General features: G+C 39.2%; 1 protein-coding gene across 1 annotated transcript; it reads left to right on the top strand.

Moving 5' to 3' along the window:
- The first annotated feature begins 1,206 nt into the window (after nucleotides 1-1,206).
- On the top strand, nucleotides 1,207-18,272 carry LOC131677773 (uncharacterized). The gene is made up of 3 exons (XM_058957806.1): nucleotides 1,207-1,558; nucleotides 16,307-16,577; nucleotides 16,639-18,272. Exons 1-3 carry the CDS (start codon nucleotides 1,312-1,314, stop codon nucleotides 17,264-17,266), a joined length of 1,146 nt encoding a protein of 381 aa, XP_058813789.1. The 5' UTR covers nucleotides 1,207-1,311; the 3' UTR covers nucleotides 17,267-18,272.
- Nucleotides 18,273-22,638: the final 4,366 nt, after the last annotated feature.

Raw genomic sequence — 22,638 nt, forward strand, 5'->3', positions numbered from 1 at the left:
CAATGAGGTTCCCTTTATCGCGGATTCTTAAATTTAAGTAGTCTTCATTTACGCGGATTTTGAAATTTACGCGGTTTTCATTTACGCGGATTTTGAAATTTACGCGGTTTTCATTTACGCGGATTTTGAAATTTACGCGGTTTTCATTTACGCGGATTTTGAAATTTACGCGGTATCCATCAATGAGGTTCCCTTTATCGCGGATTCTTAAATTTAAGTGGTCTTCATTTACGCGGATTTTGAAATTTACGCGGTTTTCATTTACGCGGATTTTGAAATTTACGCGGTTTTCATTTACGCGGATTTTGAAATTTACGCGGTTTTCATTTACGCGGATTTTGAAATTTACGCGGTTTTCATTTACGCGGATTTTGAAATTTACGCGGTTTTCATTTACGCGGTTTTCATTTACGCGGCTCGTATCCCCCGCGTAAAAAAAAACCTGAGTGTAATTCTATTGACAGTATTTTTCATTCTGGCGCGAATTTCATGAATGGGTATTTTTTACGCGTTTTGTTGTAACCGTTCTGCGAAAAAATAATGGGTGAAACATACCCTGGTTGACGTACAAGGTCTGTACTCATTTATGGGTACAAACGCTTTACCCATTTAATGGGTTATTCCACTTTTATTGAAAATGAGTAGTTTTTTACGCATTAATGGGTACTTGATTTTATCAGTGCATGGATGTTTAAAACAAAATAATGTTCAGCGTGGCCATCGAGATTGCGGGAGACTATTCTAGTGGATCCAAGCGGATAAAAAAGAAGTCGATTTTAGCCATTTTTACGTTGATACAATAAATTATAGTTTTGTTATCTTTTACAAATTGGGCGCATAAAACCAGTAGGTTTGTGTTTGAACACTGAAACCAGGAAGTATTAATGCATTAACTATAAACACATGCACTTTTCAAAATCCCACCAGACGATAACATAAAATAAATAGTATGTAAATATAAACACCCTGAATGTTAGCTAAGTAGTTATTAATTTCACACATGGAGACGAGAAAATCGCGTCACAATTTATGTACAGGTACATAGCGGCGAACATAAAAATGCTCAAAATGGGTGGAGCAACATAATGTTTCGCTGCAAGGCACTCATTTCCAACCAATAGCAACGCGATCAGCAAATGAACACTTTCTCTTGACGGGCTATGGCTGCACACGTCTCGAAAGCACCGCATTAGTTGGCAAAGTCTAACAGCGCGTGATAGTTGGATAAATGTTTTGGAAATATAACATTGATTTTGAAAAGTGCTTACAATAGTAAAAAGTGCATAAATAAGTTACAATATTTAAATAAAGATGTCAAACCAACAAAAGCTACCATCTACAAAAGGATTACTAACAATGTTCGAGAATGCCAATGCTAGTGTAATGGCCACGGCCCTTGTTTCATCCTCCGTAGAGACTAAGCACAATGAGGGTAGCACTACCGACGGATTGGTTGTGACTCCGGGACATGAATCTGATGAAGATATTTCGGATTTTTCTTCCAATGATAGCGATGGAATGGAAGAATTGCGGTATTCATCGGTCGACGAGAAAAACGGTTGGTTTGAGGCCTTTCCAACGTATTGTTTGTGTTTTAAACCGTGCATTCCAATGTGATTTTTTTTAGTTTGTAAATGGTCCTGTACGACTTTAGCATAGAGTTTGCTCTATTCAATATCAGCGAAACCAATATCATGAACATTATGCATGATATATGATACGTTATTCTGGATGCTTCGCATTATGTCATTGTTGACTTGTTCGACAATCAATAGTTTAATGGATAAAATGGCTATCTTATTTGAATCATTTCTAAGTAGTACTATGGTATCAAATCTGACTGATTCGTCGTGACTCGTGAGTGGGGCATCGACTAATAACGTTGACACAAAGAAACTGTGGTGTAGAAAGATTTCGGGAGTTAAACCTAAATAAGTAAACACAGAGAGCTGGTGTAACAGTTTCAGTTAATTTTGGGTGATGCAAGATATCGTGCAACGGATTATTTATCGAGAGAAAGATGTGGTTGAATTCCGTCCAGTTTCATAATATATTAAATACTGTATCGTTTTCGGTAGAACCGTTGGTCACCGCATTCTCCTAAAAAAATTGGAAGTCTACACTGAGCAAGAAAGGCATTATTATCATCGTAGCCGAACAACCCCCATGTTTCCAGAATGTATTGTAAATTTCCAGGTTGCTTGATATTGGGTCATCACTCTCTAGTGTCCTTGTCTGAACGCATATCTTTGACGGTTACACGTAGCCAGTTAGTACAGAGTTTTTCCTGAATTCGCTCGCCGACCACTCCTAAGTTCTCTGCTGAACATTACTTTAGCTAGCTTTCTTCTGACATTCGTTCTACATGATCAGCTCATTGTAAATGCTAAAACGTTTAAAATTGGGTCAAACAAGAATGCGTGGAAATCGATTGAAGGGTTTAAAAAATCGAACTGGTATATAATACAGAAAAATTTTCAACTATGCTTCCGGTTGACTGAATCTAAATTGCCGGACCTTTCGTTCAACTCCTGCCGTTAGCTTCTATACAGCCACCTCGTTCACTTTGCTTGCTGCAGAACACCAGTTTGCCTTTAACTGTTTCTCGCTTCCAACCGTTATGTGGATCTTCTTCAAGTTTCTCTTGACAATGACCCTAGTTTTAGTATGTTGAGAGGGTTTCTTGGGCACTCTTTACTTTTTTTGCGGCAAATTACGTAGTGAATTTTTTCTGTAATGGCGGAATTCCAAATGGCGCCGATATAGCACGAAATAATCGTGTCGTTTCAGAAAAAGGAGCAGTCATTTTTCCGGACACTCAATCACGATATTTTTGGAGTTGACGGTTCCACCTACAATATGATGAGTACTCAGGTTTTTTACATGCACTATTAAAAAAACTTTTAGCTTACCGTGCTTTTTACATCTTCGCTGTCTTGGAACAGCTCATGGTTCGTGCATTTGTACCAATCTTAATTTACTATTGAGCCTCCATTTATTGAGTGCAAAATATTTCACTCGAAAACAGCAACCCCTGTGAAAACAGCGAACACTCAGCACACAGTAATTCCGTTCATTTGTATACCAGATTATCGTATCGCACCTTTGAGCACTATATTGAACAACAAATTTGAAAATGTATCTCCATTCTTCATCTTATCAATAATGTATAATCAGAAAGAAAGGCATCACCTGTAATACACGGACTTCTACATCTTCAGTTAATCATAAACTAATGAATAACCAGGAGCAACTGTACAATCAGCATCAAATGTTCAACAAACGATGACTGTACGCAACAAACAACAAGGAAAGCATATTCATAACCGTTACTTACAAGACAAAATAATATCTGAGTTGAGCAACCGACTAAAAGCCACCAAGGCATTGACTGCCCGACGACAATTCTCTGAAATCATTAAAGGATGACATAGCTGATTTAAAAGATGTCGTTAAAGCTCTCTCGGTTAAAGTCGACACAAAACCGCTATCTCCAACGGTAAATACACCTTGGACAGGGATTGCTGCATATAATCCCGTTCCAAACACTCCTAAGCGCAAGCGTGAAGATGATCCGCTCAAAGCAAAAATCACTAATATTCGTGGAGCAAAAGCTGCGTTTGAAACGATAAAAACAGTATCACCACCTGAGGAGCTGTTATGGGTCTACTTGTCTGCATTTGATCCCAGCACGACGGACGATGAAGTTTCTAGACTTGTGAAAGATTGTCTGGGAAAGGATATGCAACCAAAAATAGTTCGCCTAGTTCCTAAGGATAAGGATCTCTCATCGCTGAGCTTCATCACCTTCAAAGTTGGCGTTAGCAAATCATGCAGGGATAAGGCTCTGTCCAAAGACTCTTGGCCGGAGAACATCTACTTTCGTGAATTTGTGACCAATTCAAAAATTCAACGGCCTATCATCAGGATCGCTGCGAAGAAGAATCCATCTGGTGGTGGACAGTAGCGCCAAGCTATACCGGATAAACTCGTCTGTCTAATTTCATGTTCCTCGGTGAGCGACATCGAACTACCTGGCGAATCGGCAACTTCTTCTGTGTCAGGTAAAGCCAAGAAGGGTATATGTCCTTCCGAAGCACTTCAAGATGCTGCACACCCTCAATGTAAATTTCACTTACAGTCTGCTGATGAACACTACTCAATCGACTCTACCGCTCCAGCGAACCTTCAATGTCAAAATGATAATTTCGATCGCATCGCATCTGTCCGCTCAGTATGCCTCCCATTGCAGTCAGCCACTAGACGCAACAGTTATGACACAGTCATTCCCTCCGTATCGCAGCTTGTTCCCCTTCCTGACAACAGTACATCCTGCTCTCCCCGCGCTATTTGCGGTGATAGTGATCATCGAGCCCACAGTCCTGAAACTTTGAATGCAGCACGATACCTCTCACATGACACTGATGGTTTGCGGATTTACTATCAGAACGCGAGAGGGCTTAAGACGAAAATTGATGACGTGTATTTAGCTGCTGTGGACGGTGACTACGATGTTTGCGTCTTCACCGAAACATGGCTCGATGCGCGTATAACATCAGTGCAGCTTTTCGGCGATGCTTACACCGTATACCGTGCGGACCGAAATAGTGGCAACAGTATTCGCGGACGTGGAGGAGGAGTTTTGATTGCTGTTTCCACCGCATTTGCCTCATGTGAGATTGATGTCGGTAGTTTAACCAGTGTTGAGGCTGTTTGGGTTAGAATTACAACTCCATCGAGGAACTTTTATATTGGTGCTGTCTATATTCCTCCTGAAAAGCGACTCGACTGCAATATCATGCAACTTCACATGGATGCTGTGAATAACGCTTCTTCACAAGCTGGCGCGGATGGCGTGATGATTGTCCTTGGTGATTTCAATCAGCCAGGACTCATTTGGGTGCCGTCACGACACGGATACGCTTACCCGGACCCGATTGCTTCGACAACCAACATCGCCAGTCGTTTGCTACTGGACGGATTTGCTTTCAACGGGCTAAGTCAAGTAAGCATGATTCCTAACCACCAGTCACGCTTTCTGGATCTCGTCTTTGTTAGTGAAACTATTATACCTGTATGTTCCGTCAATGAAGCATCCAGCGTGATTGTTCCACTTGACAACTTTCATCCCGCGCTTGAAATCTCAATTGACACTATTCGATCAGTTCAGTATGTAGAAACTCTTTCTGTCGACCGTCTCAACTTTCGCAAAACTGATTTTGTAAAGCTGCGCAGTTCTCTGTCGCAAATTGATTGGAGTGTACTGCATGCCCAAGTGAGTGTTAATGCTGCAGTTGCCATCTACAAGCGACTACTACTGAACTGTGTTGAGACCTCAGTGCCTAAATGTCAGCCTCCTAGCAACCCACCCTGGTCAAACAGCACTCTTCGAAAGCTAAAACGTACTCGAGCAAAAACCCTACGTGCGTACACAAATCGACGGTGTCCTCTTTCTAAGCGCATGTTCACTTTAGCCTGTAATGAGTATCGTTGTTACAACAAGCTTCTGTACAAACGCTATGTAAACCGCATCCAGAATAATCTACGCCGAAACCCGAAGGGCTTTTGGTCATTTGTCAACACGAAGCGTAAAGAAACTGGACTTCCATCAAGGATGCTTTACGACGGCGAAGAAGCTACGACAACTGTGGCGAAATGTACGCTGTTTGCCAGATTCTTCTCGAGTGTTTTTTCAACTGACTCGCCAACCGCAAACGAACTCGAAAATGCCTCTCGCGACGTTCCTGCTTGTGCTGTTGATTTGGATGTGTTTACTGTCTCTGAACAAATGGTTATATCTGCAATTCGGAAAACCAAGTCATCTTATGCACCCGGCCTCAGTGCTATACCTTCAACTGTATTGAAAAAATGTTCGGACTTACTTGTAACACCACTTGCCTATATTTTTAACCTATCGCTTCAGCAGCAAACGTTTCCTGAGGATTGGAAATGCTCAGTTATGTTCCCGGTATTCAAGAAAGGTGACAAACGCAACATAGCGAACTATCGCGGAATCTCTTCGCTAGGAGTCGAATCTAAAGTTTTTGAATCAATTATCAACGAGGCGTTATTTTCTGCTTGTCGACACTACATTAGTACATCTCAGCACGGATTTTTCCCAGGACGTTCAGTCGAGACGAATCTCGTCTGCTTTACGTCATTTTGCACGGAACAAATGTCTAAGAAATTGCAGGTGGATACTATTTACACTGATCTAAAGGCAGCTTTTGATAGAGTTAATCATGAGATACTGATAACAAAGCTTGATAAGCTAGGGTGTTCTACTAGATTCTGCCATTGGCTTCGATCCTACCTTGTGCACCGTGAAATCGTTGTTCAAATTGGCGATATTGTTTCAGAATCCTTTTTCAACACTTCCGGAGTTCCTCAAGGTAGTACGCTAGGTCCACTACTTTTTTCACTGTTCGTGAACGATGCGGTTTTCGTTCTAAGCCGTGGAGGAAAGCTGTTTTTTGCCGACGACTTAAAATTTTTTCTTGTTATACGGAATGAAGCCGATTGCCGTGAGCTACAGCATCTTATTGACACCTTTTATAGCTGGTGTGTAAGAAACATGATGGTCCTTAGCATTGCAAAATGTTTTGTCATCAGCTATTATCGAACGAGAAATATGGTTACCTTCAACTATAACATCGCAGGAACTCTACTACAACGCGTTGACCACGTGAAGGATCTAGGAGTCATTCTTGATGATAAGCTAACGTATACTCATCACGTCTCAGCGACCATCGACAGAGCCAATCGTTTGCTGGGATTTATTTTCAAAATATCCAACGAATTTCGGGATCCTCTATGCTTCAAGGCTCTTTATTGCTCATTGGTGCGCCCGCAGTTGGAATTTGCAAACGTCGTTTGGTGCCCGTATCAAACTACGTGAAGCCTTAGGATCGAAGCAGTCCAGCGTAAATTCATACGATATGCGTTACGTGAATTGCCGTGGAACGATCCATTAAACCTGCCACCGTACGAGGACCGTTGTCGTCTTTTAGGACTTAATACTTTAACACGCCGGAGACATGCAGCGCAAGCTACCTTCGTGTCAAAGATTCTGCTGGCTGAATATGATGATCCGGAGCTACTAGCGCAAATCAACCTCTACGCGCCTACCCGTTCTCTTCGCCCTCGAGCCCTGCTGCATTCTGAAATGCGCAGCACTAACTACGCTACCAATAGTCCAATTTTAGCAATGAGTCGTCGCTTCAACGAGTTTGCTGAAATTTTCGACTTCGTCATGAACTCTTCGCAGTTTCGTCGTCGTGTATTGTCACTATTTTAATTATGTTTAGTTTACCTTAGTTTAGTATAGTTCATTAAGACAAATTGTCAGTTGGACTTTTTTTATACAAATACAAATACAAATACAAATGAAGACTTCGGAAAGAGTGAACTGAGGAACCCCAGGTGGTATTGTATAATGTTAAAAAGCTTCAACGCGGAGAAAAAGAATCTTCGCACGTAAAGACAAAATGTGTACGCTAAATCCAATAACCCAGCTACGGCTATTCTTTGTAAGTTCAGCGTAAACGTAAAAGTCTGAAGAATTGATTTTTTTATAAAGGAAGCGAATAATTTCCGCGGCTCATCCATTTCAGTTCTTTGACTCTGAGTTACTGTGTGCGGATCAAGTGAAGTACGTAGGAGTTATACACTGAAGTCTTTTTATGCGGTTTTTATGCGGATTTTCAAAGTTATGCGGTTTTTATGTGGTTTTTCAAAGTTGTGTGGTTTTTTATGCGGATTTTCAAAGTTATGCGGTTTTTTATGCAGATTTTCAAAGTTATGCGGTTTTTTATGCAGCTTCCTTTTAATTTTTAGGGCATCACCTGAAGCGACTTTTATCGAAAGATAGATCCTCGTGAAGGCACATGCTTAAACAATAGACATAAAATGCTTATATCTTTATTTTGGATTATAAATTACTAGTCTTTAGGTTAAGGATATGAGAAGCATTATTGATGCAGTGAAAATAAAAACAGAAAATGACTGAATACCTTTTTACCTTTCTTACGATAAAACTTATACAATCAGTCGGAATTTCGACTTTTTAACCGAGGCCCGCAGAGCCGAATCTCTTATACCATTCGACTCAGTTCGGCGAGATCGGAAAAAAGTCTCTGAGCGTGTAGTTTTTTTACTTGGTGATAAAGCTTTTACGCCGACCCGGCACACGTTCAGTAGTTAGACCATACTACCGATTTCGTCCATCGTGTGCCAGAGTAAGGGACTTTGAACAGAGAAGATAACTCTGAACCCTATTCCTCTGAACTTCACCAAGAAGTCCGACATTTGCCTGATCCTCCGGATTCTATTTGAAATGACTACTTCGGGGGGAGGCGTGCTAATGCACATCACTTGATTCCAGGTCTAGCTGGTCGTGCTAGATTTCGCTTGTCTCGTATCCGCCATATCAGTCCTGCATGGCATGATATTCTACATGCCTTCCTCTCTACGTTGACCAGTTGCATGCCGTGGTCGATCCGGCGATTCCGGTTGGAGGGGGGCTTCCGGTTCACTGGTGCCTTAAATACCCTGGTGGTTTGTCGCGTTCGGTGCTACTAGGCGTAGTCCCCGACGGTGGAGCTAGCCTACCTCGGCGGAGAGTTCACCGACGAACGAATGTCTCCTGCAACCGTTGGCGGACACGTTATTCTTCTTTAGATACAGTCCGGCAGAATGCCGAGGTCAGTCCAGCGATTCTCGGTGGAGGATTGCGTCCGGTTCACTGGTGCCCCGATAATTCAAGCCGGTGATTCGCTACTGACTACTAGGAATAGTCCCCGATGGTAGAATCTTCCTACTCCGACGAAGAGTTCCCCAGCAGTGGAAGATCTTCCAAAACCGATGCTACCCGGGCAGATGCCGAGGTCGGTCCTGTGATTCTGGGTGGAGGGTGACTTCCACTTGACTGGTGCCCCGACGAGCATCTGCCGGAGCTACTTCCCGATCTACTCGAACTAGTCCTCGCCGGTGGGCCTAGTCTACTCCGACGGAGAAATTTCTCTCGAAATTGTGATCTCGATGCTGGTCGGTTAGGTGCCGAGGTCGGACTTGCGTTTGCGGGAAGTCACGGTTCCGACAGCATAAGTCATTAAGTGACTTTATGCTTGTCTGGACCTGCCGCAGACTCAGGTGATTCGCATTTAATGCCAAAAGATCCTGACTCCTGTGTTGCAGAAGAAAAAGAGTTAAGTAGCCGGAAAACTCTAAGCTTTTCTAAACTTTCTTACTTCAAATCCTTGCTCTTCCTTGAGTACTATGGCTCTTAATATTGAAAAATATTTCACATCTTATGTGTTTTTTTATGCGGATTTTCAAAATTATGCAGTTTTTTATGCGGATTTTCAAAGTTATGCGGTTTTATTTTATGCTGATTTTCAAAGCTATGCGGTTTTTTTTATGCAGATTTTCAAAGTTATGCGGTTTTTTTATGCGGATTTTTTATGCGGTACGTATCCCCCGCATAAAAAACTTCAGTGTATTGGATTCTAAATGGAACGGATCTGCTAACATTGAGTACTGAATCAAGATAGCGTGCATGGTCTTCGGCCAATGCATATGAACTTTCAGGAAAACTTCACAATCCCAAATACATTCGGATAAACCCCCCTTTGCGTGTTGAATTATCACATTGCTATTATTCAGCGCACTGAGTCATTTTCAGGTGATCTTCGTGAATCCGACCTCATATAATCTGAAATGCAATTGCCGAGCGGAAACGCAATAGCGATTTCAAGTTTTTGGTTGTCCGTATGTAGACAAAAATGTCTTTGGGCGACTTAAATATTCTGAAGTCTTTAATCCAATGCGGGAAAGAGCTTAAGGGTTTCTCGCAGGCGGCTTAAATTATTTGAGAGTTGAACTTATCTGCTGTTTGTTTTTGTGCTGTTATTTTCCCCGCCCTTATAATCGTCCTTCCCCCTTGTCATTTCCTTTCCATTTGGGGAATGATGAGAAAACACGGCAAAGTGCAAATACCCGACTACAGACGGGGAATGTGCCATTTGAGCCACACGGCACGACTACACGTGGGGACCATGCAATTCTGAGGATCATGTAGAATTCTTCGAAGAACTGTTGAATACTGGTGATTTTTTCTTTCCAATTTGTTTGACATGACGCCATGGTTGCGCTTAACTAAGCCGTGCGTCCAATACTTATTTACAAAAGATTTACCCAGGAGTACTAATATCTTTTATCAAATGCAAATCCCCCAAATTATATTCTTTTAACAGTCGCTCCACTTTTCTATCGAAGTTCTAATTTTTCAGCTCAACGAGTCAACAACAATCACTGTACCGCTACGCCATAGAGAAAACTCATTTTAGTCACTGAAGGTTATTTCAATCGATACCATCTCTGCTGTTGCAACGACAATAACAGTACTTTGTTGTTGATTTCGGCTGCGGTCCATTAGAGGGTTTTATAAGTCTATTTTCTTCATCCAGACCAACTCAATAACTAATAGCATGAGTGTTGATGTAATACCTACTTAAGGGAGGCCACCGACTCAGAGACGCTCCCATAGGTATTACGGAGTTGGATTGAACGACAGGTGTACACGCCACCGAAAAACTACCTAAAATTCAGTACTTTTGACTCAATCTCGTGGTATCGTGCAGGAAGGTAAAATTAGGTAAACCGTGCTGAAGGTAGTTTCCATTTAACTAATAACTCAACCTTGAGTTTAATTTACTTAAATTTACGTTGAATTTACCTAATTTTGAGTATACCCCAAACAACTTAAAAGTACCTTACTGCACGGAAGACCTCGACTGAGTCGAATCTTTCGTTTTGTTTTTGACAACACTAATAAGTGCGAAAGCGACGCACAGCTCAAAAGTACCTAAATTTAAGTTAAAAGAACTTATTCTGTAGGTTATTTTCTGATTCGCCACAAGCACTGATCTGACCGATAGTGGCAAACGGCCTAACACATTATATGCAGTGGAGGGAGCTCGAACTCAGGTCAGTCGCGTACAGTGTAGCTGACTTACCAACTAAGCTATAGTCTTCCCAGACGGTGTGATCAGACCTTCATAGTTATAAAACATTGTTTAAGGATTGACAGTGCCTCCAACAAGAAGAAAGAATGTTGGAATAGGGTTGGTTAAATATCCATTACTGGAACGTTGTCCAAAGTACCAAAAATTTCATCTATAATATGTAAACACAAAGAAGTACTCTTCCCATGATCGCATAACAGTCCCATAAACCTAGAAAACCCCATAGAAAATGGGATAACTATGGATCATGCGAGTACTCTGATGTATAATTTCTGGAATACTTGCTGTCGTTTACACATGTTTATTTACATTGTATCGTTTAGTGTTGTTCTTGGTATGATAGTTTTTTGATGTTCCTGATACGGTGAAAACAAACATAGTCGACTTTGGAAGAATGCACATTTTTTCTTTCAATAAATATTCAACTTCGCTTAAAGATCACCGAATTTGGAAATCAATCGATGATTCCAAGCGCCCGACTTCCTTTCCGAAAGAAGACGTGACCACCAGCGCCGTCTGAGAGTTGTTCACTTTGTTCGCATTTCTTTTGTCGGAATGAAAATAACGGTTCTTTAAAATATTGTCTCTTTTTGCACGAATTGTTTGTGAGCTAAAGTTGTGTTGTATATTCCGACAGACGTTTTGTGCATTCGTTTATTGTCTGGTGAGGAGAGTGATCTGCCGAAAGTAATCTGGAGCATTTGAAAAAATAACAGTACCTTTTTTCAACAAATTGTTGTGTCGAAGATAGCCAGTAACATTGTTAACTTTCAAAACGAAACATGCAAATTACTCAAATCTATCAATATGATCGGTATCATTCATTTTAATTCTAGTAATGTAAAACAATTATAAGAGATGCCGAGTGCACTTTGCCGCCACGCATGCTATGTCCTAGCTTTCGCCATTTGTCCATGAATTTAAATTTCAGCTAGGAAAAACTGAATTTTTAAATTCAAATTATTTTATTTCATACTAGTATAAAGCATACTTCAAGAACACACGATAATACACGAATATTTATACAAATATTTACGCTACAAAATGGCCGAGGTCCTTCAAATATTCTCAAAATACACGTATGAATTATTTAATCAAATCTAGGGTAAAGCTAAGGTAGATACGTGAAGACACTCGTACAGGGGCACTTTAAAACTTCTTTTTTGGGATTTCACGAACGTTTGCCTTCACGACGGCTTGAAGTTTTTTTTTTTGGCACGGCAGAATGTAGTGCAAAAACATCATTAGGGGAGACCGGGGCTAGTTGACGGTGTTTTCAATTTTTACCGCTTTGATTTAGGTAGATCTTGCAAAATAGAACACGCGGCATGCTCTTTCCCCCGGCCCCGGAGTAAGTTGGGAGTATGTGAGGATACACCAAAAACTAAGCAATCAAATGAAGATTCAATTACTTCAAGGGTCCTTTTGGAACGTGCTGAATGTATTTTCGAGAAAACTGTATATTAACCGACAATTAAAAACACATTGGATAACGGGTTTCACATAACTTGAGGTACACAAGAAGAGGTAGTGCTATATGTCTAATAGAAACAGAGAAAAAGGAATTCCGTCAACTTACCCCAACCGCTAACTAGCCCCGCGCACCCCTATTGGCTCTGTACTAATCTAAGACTGATCTGACAGAGTGAAACATACCATATCAGGCCAAAAAGTGTCGAATTCTCGTAAGACCTCAAGAAGTTACTTTTGGATGCTTACATGTGGATTTGTCCGCAGAAAGACCAAGATGCGTTGAACAAATGAATATTTTGACACATCCGCAGTTCTCTTACCAAGCAAGGTTTTCTTGTTGGTTGAATAAGGTCCGGTGCCTTCCAAACTTTGTATATGTTTCGTACCAAACGTTTCATTGCTATTAACAATAAATTTAAACTTTGTTTTCTCCCGCTCTTTAAACATCTTGATCACAGGGGATACAGCGCAATGTGCGATTCCGAGCTGCTTTGATATAATATTACCCACACGCTAAAAAGTTATTAACAATTGAGTAAGTCTATTTTTTTAAATATGATTTTTAGAATGATTTTATCTTCACGCTAAGTGTGGGGCCCCCAAAATCCCTGGGCCACTGGGACCTTAGCCCATGCGTAAAGACGGTACTGGGTTTTCTAAACTGACACGAAGAAAATACAATGATGGTTCTTGTTAGAAAAACTGTAGAAAGAGAACTGCGGAGACTCCATTTTGGATCGTTTGGATTCGCGTTTAGCTGTCAAAAAACGAATCCAATCGAACATTGTCTATCCTTATAACATTGGAGGTGTTGCCATACAATACCGGGGCATACGTTGCCAAAAATGCTGTTTTTCTCTCCGCAGTTCTCTTACTAGAGTTTTTCTAGTTCTTGTGCCTGTTTTATAGTCATTGCAAACGCAAACTGCGCCGGGGACGTAATTTTAAAAAAAAAAAACAACAGTTGGTATCATTGGAAGGCGCGGAATGGCTCCAACTTTGTCTTTAGCTGTATATTGTCTATAGGTATATATTTGCTATAGCTGCCTATATTCGACATAATTTTGTTACTGAAAGATTGGTCCTATTGCACATTTTCGGTGCATCAATATTTCGCAGCAGTATACACTCAAGTTTTTTTTACGCGGTTTTTTTTGCGCGGTATTTTTTTACGCGGTTTTTTTACGCGGATTTTGAAATTTACGCGGTTTTCATTTACGCGGATTTTGAAATTTACGCGGTTTTCATTTACGCGGTTTTTGAAATTTACGCGGTTTTCATTTACGCGGTTTTTGAAATTTACGCGGTTTTCATTTACGTGGATTTTGGAATTTACGCGGTATCCATCAATGAGGTTCCCTTTATCGCGGATTCTTAAATTTAAGTGGTCTTCATTTACGCGGATTTTGAAATTTACGCGGTTTTCATTTACGCGGATTTTGAAATTTACGCGGTTTTCATTTACGCGGATTTTGAAATTTACGCGGTTTTCATTTACGCGGATTTTGAAATTTACGCGGTTTTCATTTACGCGGATTTTGAAATTTACGCGGTTTTCATTTACGCGGTTTTCATTTACGCGGCTCGTATCCCCCGCGTAAAAAAAACCTGAGTGTACTTGGTAAGACGACATTCAAAAATAATTGATGTGGTGGAATTCTGGATGGACCCAATGCATTCAAAATCTTTACCGAATAATTTACTGTTTCGTCGTCTCTCAACACTATACAGGGTGCGCCATTAAAAGAACAAACAAATTGTCATCTTGCTTCGAGTATATTCCATCGACAAACATATGATTAGGGCATAGAGACCAACTGTCAAAATTCACTTTGAGGGAAAATTCCGGGCAAACCGTTACTTCCCAATGACCGCTGCTGGTAGTAAATCAGCGAGATCTCAGCGATTAAAAAAGGATAACATATGTAAAAGAGAAGTAATACCCAAAGGCGATAGTAAAAACACAGAGTGTTTGGTTCATAGTTAAGAACCTCATGAGAGGTGATAGAGAATCATATTTAAGGAGAATAATCATTTTATGCATTCCATCAAAACTCAACCGTTACAGAGTTATTGAACTTTTTCTGTAAATAACTTGTTTGTCTTAAAATACCTCTGGGTTCTAGCTCAAAAAGTATATTCTTCATTTTAAAACTTTTAGTTTCAGTCAAAAGTTAGTGATTTGATGAGGTTTTTGTTAATTTTCTCAAAATAATGAATTATGAACATAACAATATCTATTATCCAAAAAAATGAGTTTCAATTTGTACTTCAATATCATATTCCTAAATCTTATTCTTTTTCTATAGACAATTTAAAAGTGCTTAGAAGACTCTAGCCTGCTAAATATGCTACATATCCTTATTATGGTTTTATTAGAAAGCTGGGAAAATTTCCTTCCGAATTTCGTACAAATAACTGTTTGTTAAGAGTACTTAGTGAAGAGATTTTTTGGAGCTGTTTAATTTTAGTATCGAACGCCATGAATCAGTGTCCGGGGCCTGTACTCTCACCGATCTTCTCATCTCTTCACGTATTTCAGGAAATCCTCGAAAGATTTTTTCTTCTTCGCAATCCTGGACATCATAATCGTCGCTGTCACTTTTCGGCCATGCCCGGTTTGTAGTCGGTTATTAAATTTTGCGGGTCGTCGAACCATGACGGCATTACCCCTCCTGAGCGACTTGTCCGGCCTTATCTGGTTTCGGCGTGCCATCACCTTTATGTCGCCAAGTGCGATCAGAACTTTTTTTGGAAATTTTCATTAGAAATTTCTGTTGAATCCATCGTGCTACATCATGACGATTGTGACTTTTGTATGACTAAAGGCTTATGGTCGGTGTCCATACAAATAGGGGAATGTGGTCGGTTTGTCCCCCGGTTGAGTAAATCAAAAATGAACGCAAATAGAAAAACTGAAATTTGAAAACAATAGCATAGTCTCCCTGGACGTGACAATCTGGTGTGCCAATGAGCGATGAAAACACGACCAGAACGGTTTTTCTCCATTTAAATTTTCAAAAAAATCCCGTTCGACGTCATGACTAGCTGTTTGACCGACGACAAACATTTGTCGTACATATCCATATTGATTGGGATATAGAGAATTCCGCTAAACTGGATGTCGCCATCTTGGCTTTCAAAATTGTGTCAAAAATCAATCTCTGGTTAAACCCGTTCCGAAAATATCCCAAACCCAAACACATCTAACATTGTTCTTGGATAAATTATACAGAATCTACAGTTTGGAAGATAAACGAGGGATAAATTTACTGTAGTAGTTTATTAAACCCAAGAAAGACTTCAGCTCAGAAAAAAATTTATGAACCGGAGCATCGCGAACTTGTACGATTCAATTGGTATAATATGAGCTAAGTACGGTAAATTAGATTCAAAAACCTTGCATCAACTCGAGTTGATTTTGATGTTGGCATTTGAAAATCGCACTAAATATTTGAATAATTTTCTTCAGCAGTCTTCAACATTTTGCCCAGCGATCAGAACATCATCGAGGTAAACGAGAATGCTATCAACCAAACCCCCTAAAACATGCTCCAGTACGTGCTGAAAGATGCGCTGGAAGAAGCCCCTCGGGGAAACCTATTATAAACAAATAATCCTTTAATTGTGTTGATAACCACGAATTTTCCGGAATTTTCCGATAATAATAGTCTCTCTAAGTCTAAAGAACAGAAGATTTTACACTCTGCTATGAGCTAAGGGCAACGGATAAATGTTAGGAATTATCAATTTGTTGATTGAGATTTTGCAATAAATGACTAATCGAATGTCTTTGCTGTTTTACTTAGACACTATTAGCTTAACTACAACGGGAAGAACCAGTTCCTGCAGTCAACTCAACTCGCATGTAACATCCCCGATTATGCCGGTCTTGGACTTGGCAGGCACGAAACTTGGAATTGGAGGAGGTTCGGTCGTACGTAAGATGTTTACCAACACTCGGGAACGCTGGCGTCAGCAAAACGTTTCGGGTGCATTTGCCGAGTTAAGGAAATTGGTGCCGACCCATCCCCCCGATAAGAAATTATCCAAGAACGAAATACTCCGAATGGCTATCAGGTAATCTAATCTGATTGTAAATTTTTTTTCCATGCGATGTTCAACATCTATTCTTTGGCAGGTACATTCGCTTGTTGAGCAACGTTCTTGAGTGGCAGAAAAAGCAAGAATCTGTTATTAAAGCATCGGACATGCAAACAGAATTATCTAAACCACACCAGACGAATGGTTTGGGGAAGTCTACACATCAATACCATAGTGGAAACAATGAAAATCATTTCACTGGAAATTTTCGTAATAACGGGAACAACTTGCTAATGGTGGTTCCAAAAACATTTAGTAAAATTAATCTTTCCCAAAAATGCTCTACGGAATACATCAACGGTACTAACAGCTACCGTGCAATCAAAACCGAATCTTCAGAACCATGTATTACAACTATCGAAAAGATCAAATTGGTCAATAAACTTTGTCCATCGGGTAAGATCGGGAGAAATGGATTGAAGAATAGAAGAAAATCTATTCCGCTAGCCGCCATCGGGGAAGGACTGAAGGCCGATTTGGGATACAATGAAAGAAGTAAAATCGAAAGCGAGATTAAACGGGAGATTAATTTATGTCATGATCAGCGACAACCGCAACTGATGATGGAAACCGGAATAAAGGACGAAAAACGTGAAGAGAACCGTGGTAGCAAAAAATCAAAACCTGATTTGGAACAGTTCGAGAACGATAACACGAAATATTAATTAATTCCATTTCGAAAGAAATTTCTACTGCAGAGGTAATCAAATTAATCAGTCTATTCCACATTATGATGGAATATTTCTTCGTAAACACAACCTCCGTTTGAAATTCGTTCGAAAATCAGCAAAAACGAAGCAGAAAAATATCACTTATTTAGTTCACAATTCCGGAATTATGTTCCGACCTGCAAAAATCTATTGACATTCATAACACTGGGAATCGTGTCGCACGTGTTCACTGTTCGCACCCTCTCGTAAATCTCAAAATCATGGTATTTATATTGACTTATCCTGCAAAACTCAGATAAGCGCCGAACCCTTCCGTTCCTTGTCGGAAGCAGGGAAAAGAGCAACAGTTATAAGCAAGCAGCAATGTCTGTGGGAAATTCTAACCGGAGTGTGAAAGTCAATCCTCTAATCCCGCAAATTAATTTCAAATGATGCTTCTTGGCACATGGCCTGCAAACATTAATTGGATACCTCAATGCCCGCTATCGGTCACGTGTCTGATTGGCGCTAATAGGATAAAGATTAGTTTATTTTTATTGAAGTAGGTTGATCTCACCTCGCGGTGGAATAAATTGTTCAGATTTGTTGTCAATCATGCGAAAGGGATATTTTTATCACAACCTTCTGCACGTGTCACCACACGTTGGCATACAAGGACGATATTACCCACTACATGAATGGAAAGTCTCACTTATACATACGCTGCGATTTATGTGCAATATTAAGAAAAAAGAAGTATGCATTCATTAATAAAAGAAGTAACTCACCATTGGCCACGCCTTCATGAACTTATTCACGGCACTCACTGATGACAACCAAGAAGAGAGGTTCATTTGCTAACTGAATAAATTTTTTTCAATCTCTGATTTTTTCTTGGACATCGTAATACCTATATCCGTAAGCGTGACACATAAGAAAGGATAATACAATCTGATAAAAACTTTTAACAAATGGAAAATTGACCCATGTATAGATTAGCCGAAATGATAAATAAAGAATAACGGAGCTTTTAAGGTTATTATACGGTTGATTGGTTCCTAATTAAAATAAAGTGAAAAGGCTGTCTAAAGTTTTGTTGATATTTTTTACAATTGCAAAGTAATATATTTTAATGTTTATTATATCATTGATCGCGCCAGTGATAGGTCCCTACGTTGTGTTTTATAGTCGGGAATTTGGTGTTCGAAGGTTCCATTCCGATGTTGGAATTTAATGCTCTGCGGCTCATGGTTCAGCAAACGATGGAAAACATTAGGATGTGGCGAACAAATCAACGATGGAAATTTATCGGCTATCACATTGAAGCACAACGAATACCTAACATGAAAAAGATTTATTTAATTATCATTAACAGAGACGGACCGACTGCCCACAGCGATGATTGAATTTGAACTGAACTCAATCTTTTCTATCGGACGATTTACAACAAATCTGCTATACAGTGAAGACCCGTTTTTATCAACCCCTTGGTGAATTTAAGGCTGATAAAACGGGGACATTGATAAAATCAGGACATATATTTTTCGTTCTTTTTAAGAAACCGAAGCTCTTAAAATATTCTTCATTAATCCCTAGATATAGCCTCATAAACTTTCCTGATTATTTAATTTTTTTTGCGTGTTTCGGATCTCTAAGATAAGAAAAATATGCTCAAGAAAGGTTTCACTCGAATTCAACTTGATTTGTCTGCTAGAGCCCATCGATTTTATCAGCTTCATATGAAAATTCATGGTTGGTAGATGAATTTTCATATGAAGCTGATAAAATCGGGTCAAAAAGCTGATAAAATCGGGTTTTCACTGTATTTCAATCATAATGATAATGAGTGGTCGATATTGAGATGGTTGAATTACACACACTAGTTTGCGTCAACTGGTGACAATTTTAACACAAAGGTTGAATTTGGGGACCGTCCAATTATTGTGTTACGCCGCAACAATCATTCATTATTCTGCTTTAAAGTTCATGAAAAGTACACGTTAATGCACTTCTTTAGACTTTGTAATCGCTATTTTTGCGTTGAAGTCAGCAAACCAGTAGTTTGTTCCTATAATTTATTAGCTCTTTTTAAAATTGAGTATGATATTCTTTTAACAAATATCTCGTTTATGTGCGTACACCAGAACAACAGCATACACTCTTGCTACAAACACAGCGAACGACATTCACTGAGGCAAAAAATAAAGGGTTATGTACAGGACACGACCACGATGGCATTAAAATGTAGCTTTTTTCAAGAGCGTACAATATATTTAATTCGCGAATAAATTTTAATGTATTAAAACTATCGACTCTTCACATTCTTGCTTACTCTGCTGCCCCCATATGTGAAGGGCTCAATGTAAGAACGGCCCAAATCAAGAAATATCAAAAGTGGATTAATCACAAATTATTGTATGTTATCATGTAGGGGAGACCGGGGCTAGTTGGCGGTGTTTTCAGTTTTCATTTTTTACCGCTTTGATGCAGCTAGATTTTGCAAAAAAGACACATGGCATGGAAGGGCAGACTGTTGGCAACATCTCTGAATTTTATTAAAATGTTTGATGGATTATCTCCATTTTTAGAGACAAAAATATGTGACGCGGAAAACGCGCCAACTTACCGCGGCCCCGGGGTAAGTTAGCGGTATGTATAGATACACTATAAAATAAGCAATCAAATGGAGAATCAAATACTTCATGGGTCCTTTTGGAACGTGCTGAATGTCTTTTTAAGAAAACTTTATATTAATCGACATTTGCTATTATTTTTCAGTCTCAATACCCCGGAATATTAACTTAGACGCGTACTCCATATTCAATAGCAAATTTTCGAAATCCTTCAGGTGATTGGCCGTGTATCCAATGTTGCTTCAGAATCTTCATCGCGACGAAGCACGGTGAATATGAATAACCTGCATTCGTCCCACATCGTTCTTCGCTGTTATATTCAACTTGCTGTTGATATTCACCCACGAATGAAGCCGACTGCCAATCCGTGTTCATCCGAATGCCTTATCCATACACTCGTGCCTTGCTACTCATCGAGCGACCGAATGAACTGCACGAGGAAGCTAGGAAGTGAATGACGAATAAATCTTCAGAAAACCATTCTTCACCATAGCGATGATCGCTTACAACTATTGGCGAAGATCCGAAGATGACTTCAATTTTATCTTCGCAGAATGATGGCTCGCGAAGAACTAAATTTGTATTCTGATGCGTTGTACTGTTCGGAACAAGCCAATGGGCTACTGATTCTTCAGTACAAAACTATGGGTTAAATTAACAGCCGAATCAAGGCAATATTTGTTAAATATAGTACAATTAGAAGCCTTGTGTGTCAAGTATTCAAAGGAGATTGAACCCATGTTTGGTGATAAAACTCGCAAAACAAAATTCTTTTGGATGAAGATTTGATTTTAATCTGTACATGGTGTTATATCACAATAATTTAACCTATTGCGCATGTTTTGCAGGTATCACGACGAAATCGCTTAATCAGCACGGTTGCTTAAAAATAAATTAGCTGTAGAATGAACAGTGTGTTGTGGGTGTAATATGGACAATACAAATATTACTTCTTGTTCCTCCATCGGGAAAGACTTGGCATAAAAAAACGTGCTGTAATTATTTTACTCCATATTGTCGAGATCCTTAGATACCAACAAAAATATAAAATGGTTGAATTTCGATTTTAATGCATTCCTTTTTAGGGATTAGCTATAATGATTACATTGCATGTGCAGTGTGCACATCTCACGAATTCAACCATGACTGCTAACTTTGTTAACTAGTGCTATAAAGATAGATTGATGTTTAAGGTGAGATTTTTTGTGACGTGGTTAACATTAACAGTAGGTACCACAGTTTGATAAAAAATACATCATTTAACGCAAATTTATTAATTAGGGGTCATACACTAATTACGTAAGGACATATGGGGGGAGTGGGTGTTTTAAAATATCTTACCAATTCTCACCTGGGGAGGGAAGGTTTGTCCTTTCTTAAGTAATATCATAAAACATGCATGAAAAATGAAATCGATAAGAAAAATATTCTTCTCGTAAAAAAAGAAACTATTTCTTATTTGTGCCATGAACATTTTATATTTCAAACAAAATGAGCACATACTGTACATCATGGTCATGGAAACGCAGACCTCAAATTGAAATGTTTTGCAGCGACAGAATATGATTGTTAAATTAGTTATGGAATTTATTGTTGCCAACGTAAGGGGCGGCTTAATTGTCAATGGTTTTGGAGCAGTTACAGAAATTTCTTGGCTCTTGGTGGTACATTGTTCTGATCGGGAACTGGAGTCACAATCTTCTTTACTAGTTAAGAAGTGTTGAGACCCTTCGTGTTGTTAGGCCAACGTCCTTCTTTTCAAACTTTCGCTTCAAACCCGCAAGGTATATGAAAAAATTTCTGTCATGTGATTGTCAAAGAACTTGTTGGCCGTATAGTTCCAGAGTGTGAACTGTATTTTACCTCAAGAAAATCGAAGATAGCCATGTCGGAACTATGCGTACGATAAGCGTTATAGTTGGAACTCCGAACAAATTCACACCAGAAGAGGTTATAAATTCTTTTGAGTTCTACATCACAAAGAAATAGATTCAAAGGAAGTGGAATATAGCGAAGCAAATTATGTGGAACAAATCAGAGTTTCTAAATATCTCCCAAAATTTATTCTGAAATTTCTACTGGGCGAGATTAGGATGCAAATGAAATTTATGCAGATGATTATACACACACTTAGAAAAAATCGTATAAATTTACGTCTCCTGATCCTGACATATACGTGCATCAAAAATGACTTAGTTTTACGTTTGATTTTAATTTTACATGACATTGAATTTCGTAAATCATGTAATTTTGCTCCACATATGGTGTTTGTTCTGAATGACAGTAAGTGTAATTTTATGTCATTGCGCATGGAAAATATGTTTCATGTAAAATGAAATGGAACACGGTAATGTTTAATGTTTAGTCATTTTGTGAATTATGGTTTGTTAAATTGTGTCATGTTTGCAATTACGTCAATGATAAAATTTATAATTTTTTGGTGTGTAGTTAAATTTTGTCCTGAGTTCTCTTTTAATAATTCAATAAGTATCGTTTTCGCTATCGAATAATTTAATGAATTAACAATTTGATTTTTAATTACACAAAGCATGATAAAATCTTATGTAGGGGGAGAGGGAGTTCACCAAAATCATACGAACTCTTATCTGGGGGGAGGGGGAGGTTGAATAGTTCTAAAAAAGCCTTACGTAATTAGTGTACGGCGGCCCCGAGCAGAATATTTTCTATGATGAAAGGATTTTTCATTTCAAACATTTATAATTACCTTAAGGGATCGAAACAAGTATAATTTTT

The sequence above is a fragment of the Topomyia yanbarensis genome, chromosome 1, assembly GCF_030247195.1.
Source record: "Topomyia yanbarensis strain Yona2022 chromosome 1, ASM3024719v1, whole genome shotgun sequence".
In the NCBI taxonomy this organism is placed as follows: Eukaryota; Metazoa; Arthropoda; class Insecta; order Diptera; family Culicidae; genus Topomyia; species Topomyia yanbarensis.